Source organism: Cibotium barometz, chromosome 28 (genome assembly GCF_041138505.1).
Source record: "Cibotium barometz isolate CiBa-2024 chromosome 28, ASM4113850v1, whole genome shotgun sequence".
Lineage (NCBI taxonomy): Eukaryota > Viridiplantae > Streptophyta > Polypodiopsida > Cyatheales > Cibotiaceae > Cibotium > Cibotium barometz.
In genome coordinates this window covers 50,586,710-50,596,924 of record NC_141073.1, presented here as the reverse complement: position 1 = coordinate 50,596,924, position 10,215 = coordinate 50,586,710, and the positions used below count along the sequence as shown (strand labels likewise).

General features: G+C 39.2%; 1 protein-coding gene across 1 annotated transcript; it reads left to right on the top strand.

The window, feature by feature from the left end:
* The first annotated feature begins 274 nt into the window (after window positions 1-274).
* Window positions 275-1,517, top strand: LOC147622898 (transcription factor MYB15-like). Its single transcript, XM_086822635.1, has 2 exons — window positions 275-591; window positions 738-1,517. Exons 1-2 carry the CDS (start codon window positions 298-300, stop codon window positions 1,515-1,517), a joined length of 1,074 nt encoding a protein of 357 aa, XP_086678761.1. The 5' UTR covers window positions 275-297.
* The last annotated feature ends 8,698 nt before the right edge of the window (window positions 1,518-10,215 follow it).

Sequence of the window (10,215 nt, the reverse complement as noted above, 5' to 3'; positions counted from 1 at the left end):
TGTAATGATCATAGGAACAAGAAGGGGATGTAAAGCGTGAAAGAGGTCCGATTGCGACGTGGCGGCAATAAAGTTCGGAGTGGAAGAAGGTCTCTCTTGCTAAGGCTCGTGAGTAGAGAAGTCGACATGGGTTCGTACATACGGGAGGGGGGGGAAGAGAGAAAGAGAGAGTGCTGAGTGAATGTGGGACTTGGGATTACCTGCGTGCGTTTGTGTGTGTGTGTGTGTGAGAGAGAGAGAGAGAGAGAGAGAGAGTATCAGAGAGAGGGGGGAAGAGAGTAGAAGGGGGAAGATATCATGCGTGTGGGGAAGATGAGGCTTAGTGTATCTAAATTGCTGAAGAAGAAAGGAACTTGGACGCCCTCAGAGGACGAAGCACTGCTGGCCTTCGTCAGGAAGCACGGGGAGGGCAACTGGAACTCCGTGGGAATGCAGTGTGGCCTAATGCGATGGGGCAAGAGCTGCCGTCTCCGCTACAAGAACCACCTTCGCCCGGGTCTTCTCAAGTGCCCGTTAACCCCCGAAGAGGAGCAGACTATAGTCACGGCCCACGCCCTCTACGGCAACCAGTGGTCCAAGATAGCTGCTCTGGTAATACCACTGCCAAACATTAGGTTATGATGGCACCTTAATGATGGTATTCTTGAACTAATGATTCTTGAGTGAAGCTGATTAAGTCAGTGGGATTTCATCGAGATGTGTTGCAATTTGAGTTGGTATCTGATGTACGTTTCCAGCTGCCGGGGAGAACAGACAACACAATCAAGAACTTCTGGAACACGCTGCTTAAGAAGATGAAGCGCCAGGCTAAGCGGAAGGGCAACGACGACGATGCGAAGGCATCAACGACGTACAAGATGAAGACGCGGACGTCCTCTGTAGTTAAGGTTCCTATTCCTCCAGCAGCTGTCGGCTGTACAGGCAGTTACCATGCTGGCAGTAGCGCGTGCTTTGGGAGGCCGGGCACGCCACTGCCTTTCAACGTGCCTTGCACCTACCCTGCTCACGAGCAGAAGCATCGTCAACTACATTTGGAGGCGGCGGTCAGCCAGGAGTCCGTTGGGTTTGAAATGTGCGAGGACGATTCCAACCCCCTTGGAATGTTCCTCGATCGTTGTGATGAGAACTCATCTTTGATGCCCCGTTTGCCATTTCAGGGCCTACTCAACGACGTCGTCGCCAACATGCCGACTGGCGTCGTTGCGCAGCTCCCTTCAGTCCAACGACGACATGCCAATTCGGACTGCATGTATAATAGGAAGATTAATGACAATGACCTTCTCGAGGCCGTTCTTGGCCCTCAAGGCTGCCTGAAAGGAAGTTACAGCTCCACAACTAATAATTTAGTTGATGGTTCTGTTGCCAATGTCTATCCCACTGCTATCCACTCCGAAGGTTTCACCCATATTATCTTCTCTGACGGCCACACTGGCGAGCTCGAGAGCTTGTTCACCCCGTCAGCTATAGGGAACAACATGCATAATCTTCGTCTCCACTCCCCCAATTTGTACGCATGATGCCTTCACCTGCCAGTGTGCTATTCTTCTGTTTCTTAATCAAGCTCTATTGTGTTCTTTTTGTTGATCTTTTTTATGGAATTTGTACTTTTAGATTAAAACGTTGTAAGTTCTGTTCTACGCCAGGGTCAACGAGGAGGTTCTTAGTAGTTAGTACTTACATCTGCTTTTTGACCACGTTTAAGCCTACCGCGCACATACACACTTGAACCGTCGGCTCACTTCTAAGTTCTAACTGAAGCATGAATTTAATCAGTTTCGGTACATATCAATTGGGGGCCACTCAGATGGACATTGAACTCTACTACATGAAAAAAGTGCAATGGATTTAAGGCTAGTGACTCATCTATCTATGCTTCAGAGGAGTATAATTTATAGAAGTGGAGCTAAATGATTCTACTTGGTAGCTAACTAGCATATTCTCTAAAGCCCAACATTGCTTATTTGTGGCCATCTAGCTAGATATTTTCCACCCAACTTGGTTTTCCTATATCCAGCTAGCAAGTATTTTATGGATCCATCTTTCTAACAAATTTTCTAGCTATGGAGCTAGTTTTTCTTGACTATGGGCTACCAAATTTTCTAGCTATGTAGCTAGTTTTTCTTGACTATGGGCTACCAAAACCCCCCTACTGTACAACGCACACATTATACATTATGATGATGAGTAGCACGGATTTCATCTTAGTAAGATAAAAATGAAACGAAAAAATTAAAGTGGGTTTCATCACTAAAGCATGCATAATTACATCATTGATAAATTTGACACCAATTTAGCATTTCATCTTAAAGGCCCTATGTCAAGGAGCTTAGCAAGTTTTTTCCTTTTTTTGGGAGAGAGTGCAAGATTAAGGAAGGCCTTCACCTTGCTTATCATCTATTGCTTTTTCCCACCTATGATGCATAATAGTGCTTATAGGGATGCACATCCACAACTTGGGTAATAACACTTCAGAAATTTGACATTTCAATGTTATCTATGAGGGTTCCTTCTTAGCTTAATCCTTCAAGCACCCAACTGACACCCTCTATAATACCTACATTCAATTGAGTGTCTTGTAAATGCCTCTTCAAGTGCTACAAATGGTTCTTTGGTGAATTTCTTCTATCCCTCTCCCCTTGGGCCAACATTTTGATAACCATTACTTGGGCCTCACGCTACCTTTGCTTATAATCCTACTGCACCAGTTGAGCATGTGCTTGGTGTCCTAAAGCTTTTGTGCGCTCTAGGTTGGCTTTTGTAAACTTGCCTTTTCTTTTGCATCATCTTTCTTCCTCTTAAACTCCCTCATTTTCTCTTGCCATTGACGCCACTTTGCTTTAAGGATTTTGCTATGAGGATGCTGCAAGGCTAGTGTACAAGGATTTTTCTCTTTTTCTTTCTTCATGTTAATTAGCACCAATTTAGCGACCATTTTTTGGTATGATACACCGACAACATTGAGTCTCTACTTTGTTGTAACTTAAGGCTACTAGTATTTAACAATCCATACCCAAGGAGTTCATTAAGCAATATGTAAGATAGCACGTGTGTTTAATAAAGGGGGTTTCATTTTCTTATGGGGCTATAGAAAATATACATATATGGGGTTTTGTTAATAAGAAAATATACATATATGAGGTTTTTGTCAATTGAAAAATATACATAAATGAAGTTTCATTTTCTTATGGGTTTATAGAATGTATACATATATAGGAGTTTTGTTAATCAAACAAAAAAAATTCCATATAAAAGGGTTACTTTTATTATTTTAAAGTTTATAGAAGGGGTGTATATAGGTTATAAAAAGGATTGCTTTTATCATTTTAAAGTTTATAGAAGGGGTGTATATAGGTTATAGAAATCCATCAATAGGGGGTCTTTAAATACCCCCTGAATGCTCATGCTATATGGGCCTTTTAAATACCCCTCGAACACTCATGCTAGTATGGGGTTTTTACATAGTGTATGCCCCAACGAGAGCTAACACTAGTCACGACAAAAATTCCTTGCTTTATTTGCCATAGCCTTTGGAAAGATTGATATCTTGAATCCACCATCTTTGATGGTCTCCACATTAGGGAATCTACACAAGATGTCATAATTTTTCCCAAGATTTCTTGGTTAAGAGGACAATTACCTAGGATCTATAGTACAAGCATAACCATACTTTTATCTAATAAAAACTATGATATTGCCACGTCCGATAGTTCTCTCTTTCACATTTATTCTATTTAGAGCAATGCAAAACAAGTGAAAGTCTAGAGAGTCAAGTGTGCCAATTTATTGACTACTTGTGAAGAATGGCATGAGGTGCACAGGTGTGCATAGTTAAGAGGAAGGGAGGATTGGTTTTGCACAAGGCGAAAAGGGAGGGATCTTGGTGGCAGGGTTTGGAAGTTGGAGAAATTTATAACAGCAAAACAACAGATAGTAGCAAGGGATTCAGAAGTGCAGAAGGGGTAAAATGACTAATAGAAATATAGTACATATATAGAAATGCATCTTGCATCAAGGCCAACCAAATGGTTGTTTGAGTGGTCACACTCGGCCGGTTTGGATTGCTAATAGATTTGGAAAAAATATGGACTAATATTATATCTAGAGCTAACAATTCAAACTAGCTTAGTGAGCTGATCACAATGTAAACCTGCCTTGGACTAATATTATATCACGAGCCAACTATTCAAAAACTAGCTCAGTGTGCCGATCGTAATGTAAACCTACCTTGGACTAATGCTATATCGCGAGCTGACTATTCAAACTAGCTCAGTGGGCTGATCGTAATGTGAACCTCCCACATGTGAAATAATCCAGTGTATAATGAGAAACTCCTCTAACTGGCCTGGGTTAAAACTAATGCTTGAAAGGTATGCTTTTAAACTTTTCCTTGACGCTAGTTTGAATTTCCATACGGCTAGTTTGAATTACGGTGAGGGTGTTCTAAGATGCCATCATTGTTGGACTACTTTTACCTACCACGTGATAGTTTATAGCATTTTCACAATGATCAATGGGAGCTCACTCTACATGAAAAGACCGTGTGGTTGGTTTATAGAGTACCCCAGCACACCAGATTGGTTTTCAATGTCTTGATACATGGCTAGTTTTGTAGCACTGCCATCATATATCTATTCTTTTTTTAGAACTCAGATCTCTTTTTATAGTAAGTGGAGAAGTAGGCAAAGAACTCATATAAAAACACATGAGTACCTCAAGGAGTTACCACCCTTCCAAATATTTTCCAGTTTTAGGTAGTGGGCATAATGTAAGGATGTGCTCCACATGAATGAAGCAGCTTGGATAGTTTGTGATGGATACTAGGCTTTCAAGATGCACAAGTCCAATTCCTCAGATTCAAAGTGATAAAGATTTGAGGAGCCATCAACTTGTGTTACACAATTATTGCCGATTGATTGTCATTGTTAGAAGAAGCATAGGAATAATCATTGTTAGAACACATGATGTGTGGTTCTGGCACACATGTCTACTTTTATGAAATGAAATGTGGAGAAGCATAGGAATAATTGTTGTTAAAACACATGATGTGTCCACTTGTAAATGAAATGCACAAGCACATGACCCCCCCCACAGAGTCCCCAAAATTTGAACCCAAACCTTTCCTTTTGGGAGTCCCCCTAAACCACTAGGGGAGGGGAGCCATGCATCAATTATGTAACTCAATGAGAAAAGAAAATCTCCTCTTTTTCACTTAGTCTCTTGTTCATAGTTGAAATATTGGCCTTCCTATAAATTCATACCCAATGTCTTCTCAACTGTAGCTTTATTGGTATCATAAAAGTGGTAATCAATCTATGCATTCAAATTTTAAAGTGCAATGTGCATGACAAATTTATTTTTTGTAAAGTATTCTATGGTCATGACTCATTTGTAATCATGAGTCTTGAATTAGGATTTAGTGTCCAAAATCTATACGCTAGAGCAAAATTCCTTGGTTGTTACTTTGCTACCACCACTGTGGTAGTTCTATAAACCTTTAGGTACTTTGGTGTGTGGAATATGGTGCCATTATAAGGTCACGAGTGGAAAAAGTTCCAAGAGTTTTTTTGCAAGGAAATTATTTATACATTTTATTTTTCAAGGAAAATATTTATATATATTATTATAAAAATAATATAAACATTCTCATAGCTCTACACTATGAATTAGGGGCTTTAGAAATAGAGACCAAAGTTAAGATCTCATCATCCTTAGACATGAAAGGGTGTATGAAGAGCCCAAACTTGGCTTTAACTATATCCATCCCACTAGTCAACATGTGGACGAGTGGTTCTCCCAAAGACCTTTTTGCTCCATTATACATTTACCAGTATAACTATGATGATTGGTTCTCTAATGCATGCCATTGAGGCCATGGGGTATTGTTAACCATCCTTATGTCACCCAGTAATACGTTCTTTGACTGTGTTCTGTGCTACATTCTTCCACTAGAACATGTTTTATGTGTGCTAACTTGTTCTTAGCTAGCCTGTGCTTGTTTCTCTTACAACATTCTGTTGTGGAGTGTATCTACAGGTGAATTACCTCTTGATTGCCTGATTCCTCTTAATAAATCACCAAATTCATTGGATGAATATTATCCCCCCACCATCTAATCTTAGGCATTTGATCTGCATACCTTTTTCCTTCTTGACCAAGGCTTTAAATATCTAAAAGTGAGCACCTCACTTTTCTCCTTCATAAAATAAACCGACACTTTCCTAGTGCGATCATCAATGAATTTAACAAAGGTTTTAAATATTCTCCCCACCACCATGTAGTCTTAGGCAGTTGATCTCTGCATACCTTTTTCCATCTCGACCAAGGCTTTAAATCTCTGAAAGTGAGAAAACACCTCATTTTTCTCCTTCATAAAATAAACCCACACTTTTCGAGTGCGATCATCAATGAATGTAACATAGTACTTGAACCTGTAATTATTGTTACAGTCTTGGTCACAACATTAGAATGTATAACATCCAATGGTTCTTTACTTATGTGGCCTACTTATCAAGCTGGCATGCTTCACATACTTTGTGCATACCATCAACCTTTAACTTTGGCAAAACCTGTAATAATATTTTAGGCCTGTATAGACTTCAGTAGCTGCATTGTTATATAATCACATGACCAATATGCTTATGCTATATGTCAATATTTGTAATAATACATATCCCATGTATAAAGCATATTAAAATCCAAAGTAAACATCCTACCATTTCTATTACTCTTTGCAACCAAGTGACTGAGTTTTGAAGTCTTCCACAAAACATCATTGAGGATAAAATTTCACTTATAGACCATACTCAACCATCTGGTGTCCAATAGTAGAAACAAGGTCTTTTGTAATATTTGGAACATGAAATACATCTACCGGATACTTTATTTTACCATCCTGTATAGACAATGACACTTTACCACCATGTACAATGAGGTGCGTAGTATTATCACATATTTCAATAGATCTTAGTTTTTTCATTTTCTACCCACTCATCAAGACTAGTCATGTGGTTAGAACTGCTAGAATCCACATAGCAAACATCTCTTGATCTTGAAAAATCTTCTATCGTGGAACTGAGCATGTGCTACATCACAAAGAGCTACTCAGTTCTATCATCACCTAGTTTACTTAATGATGCATAGTTGCCTGCAACTTATCATTTTTTATATCATTCTGCTTTTTATGGCATTCCTTTGCAATGTGCCCTAGTTTGCCACCACAATAGTTAATGTAGCACTTGATGCTATTTGCACTCTGATTCCTTTACTAACCACCTCAGCCCCTCTGGCTGCCACTACCTTTACAATGGCCTCTTCCACGTGTATGAAATTGATTTTCTTGTTGTCATTTGCTACTACTTTCCAAATTTTTATCCTCTAGATGATGACCTACCTCTACCTCTACCTGTATCTAAGTAGGATTATCCACATTAATGGACATTATAGATCTACCTAATCCTTAGGCATTAGCCAGGCATTAGCCAAATGATTAACATTCTCGGTGAACCGAACATATAGAGTTTTATATTACTACCTTGGATACTTCCTCTGAATTGCCTCAATCTTCTTGCATCAACCCAAGCTCATCATAGAGCATATATAGTCTTGTATTACTACCTTGGATACGTCCTCTGATTTGCCTCAATCTTCTTGCATTAACATGAGCTCATAATATAGCTCGCAACCTCCCACAACCTGCTATGTTTCACTTCTTAACATGTAATTCTCTCTTTAAAGGTTCTTTTTATTCTCAAGTGTTCTCTTTAGAAACCAACAATAGCATAATCAGAATGAAAGCCTTTAATGGCCTCCACACCATTTTGCTCATCTTTCATAAGAAAACTTAACTAGCATATCCCTCTTTTTGATGTGCTCAAGATGTGTTGAATCCATACATACCTTACTTGTGGACAAGCTTACACCTCTTCACATCTCTTCTTCACATTCAACATAATCTATGTTGGAACCAACTCTGATGAGGTAAAAAAACATAAAACAATCCTTCCTTGAAGCATGGATGTCTTCTTGGTAGCTTCTTCAAGGATGTAGACTGCAAAAAACTTCATATTTTTAAAATTTTCACTTGCTTACTCTATGGGCAATAGCTTGAAGAAAAACCTCTGATCCTTCCATTGAACCATTGAACAAGGTAATAATCCCTAAGATAATGAGTGTGCTAATTTTCCAAGATGAAAGAATAAAATGCATAAAACCCTTTTCATGAAATCCATAGGGATTCAAGGTTTCCAGAGTCTAGAGGTAGGTATACTTAATATTATACCGGCTAATTATTTACTACCTTGATTACTTGTAAGGACATGCCTCCTCATGTCCTTTGAGGATTTTCTTGTCATATAATAAGTACCCAGATACAAATTCCAAGTAAAATTCTTTCCTCCACAATTATTACAAAGTTAAAGTATAATTATTACCCCCACTACAATAAGTACACACTAACCCTATCATAGGCCTAGTTCTTAAAATTCTATGCCCTAAGGAAAATTCTTGTCCATAATTATTGGGAAATTAGTACCTAATAAGCACACTAACCTTATCATAGGCCCATTTCTTCCTAAAAGTGTATGCCACAAGTATGCCTGTTTCATAAAAATAAAATATGTGAGCCTAGTTTATTAAAACAGAACATGGACCTACACACATAAACCTACATATGTGAGCTTGTAGATGTGAACACTCAACCTGCAGATGTGAGCCTATAGACGTGAACATATAGATGTGAACCTTAGCTTGCATATGTGAGCTTACAAACATGCGTCTATAGGTATGATCCTAGACATGTGAGCTTGCATACATAAACTTGGAGCTCCAAGCTCCTAAAACGAGGGCATCATTTAAAGTAACATCCAAGGCTTCCACTAGAAAAAACTTTAAGGCTTCGACTTTTCCAAAGGTTGATAAATGAACTAGAACTCGAGGTCCAAAGGAAGAAGACCTCGAAGAGCATATGGAAATGCAATGCACGGACAATTATCAAGGACACAATCATCATAACCATTGAAATAAAGGCTAATGAACTAGAACTAGAGGCTTAAAAGAAGAAGACCTCAAAGAGCATGCGATGGAAATGTAATGCACGAATAAGGACAACAATGTTGTAACCATTAAAAGTGGTTTGGATGAGGACTCTAGGGTTGTGCCTTTGTGCCTCCTTTTTGGAAGTAGCCGATCTCCCACACAAAGCCACTCTTCCTGAGAAAAGACACTGATAGATCATGAAAACCTTCCAAAGAAACTCATGGAGTATCCCAACCCTATGCTGGAGAAAGAAACAATGAAATAAGCCCAACAGCTTGTAAGGAAAGTGTTGGCCAAACTAGAGCTAATACTAGAGCAAGTGATCAAGTACGAACCATTAACCACTCTACGACCACCCTGAGTATATCTTAGACCTCATCCTAAATCCAATCATAGACTCAGTGAGGGAACCTCAGAGTTTTCCAAAGGCCATAACCATTCTTTAAAAGGTTGCAAAACACAACCACTTACGAAGCCCCTCTACCTTTGGAACCAATGCAACCATGCCTCACATTGCTAGATGCAATGATGGATGACTTGGTGGGAGAGGTGAAAGCTAACCTTCACCACAGTCATCATAGTCAGTGTAACATTTTCTCCGAGGTGACCAAGGAGACGACTTTATCTCGTCCCCTTCAAAGGCACCACCTCTCCTAGGGAAGGATTGGTGCATACATTGGCAGGTGATCAATGTGCGCTTATAGTGCGAATATTGCCTTTTTCTCTCAATCACTATGTCTTCATTTATAATATGTCTTCTATTTAGAGTCTACGTTGCCATTTACTTCAATCATCTGTTATAGGGTGTGACTCTATTCAAGGGCTTACCTCAACCTATTCTAGGGTATTCTCTTAAGCTTTTTTCTATTGAGAGTGTGTATGGGGTTTTTAGTACCTTTATAATGCAGCTCTGCATTGTCTACAGTGCATTACTTCCTCAATGTTACTAGTAGTTTTGACAGAGAAGGACGATAAAAAATTCTTGGTAGGATTTTACGACATCCAGAACTACAAGAAATTGTGAAGAAGATAGTGTTTCCTAACCAGAAGATTTTGAAGGCGATTGCAGAGAACATAAAGACATCATGGAGCATGGTCACTCGGGGGGGTCACTATATGTAAATCCTCTATATCACGTGCATTCAAGGCCTATTTAAAAAGTCCCTTATCTGTGAATTTTTT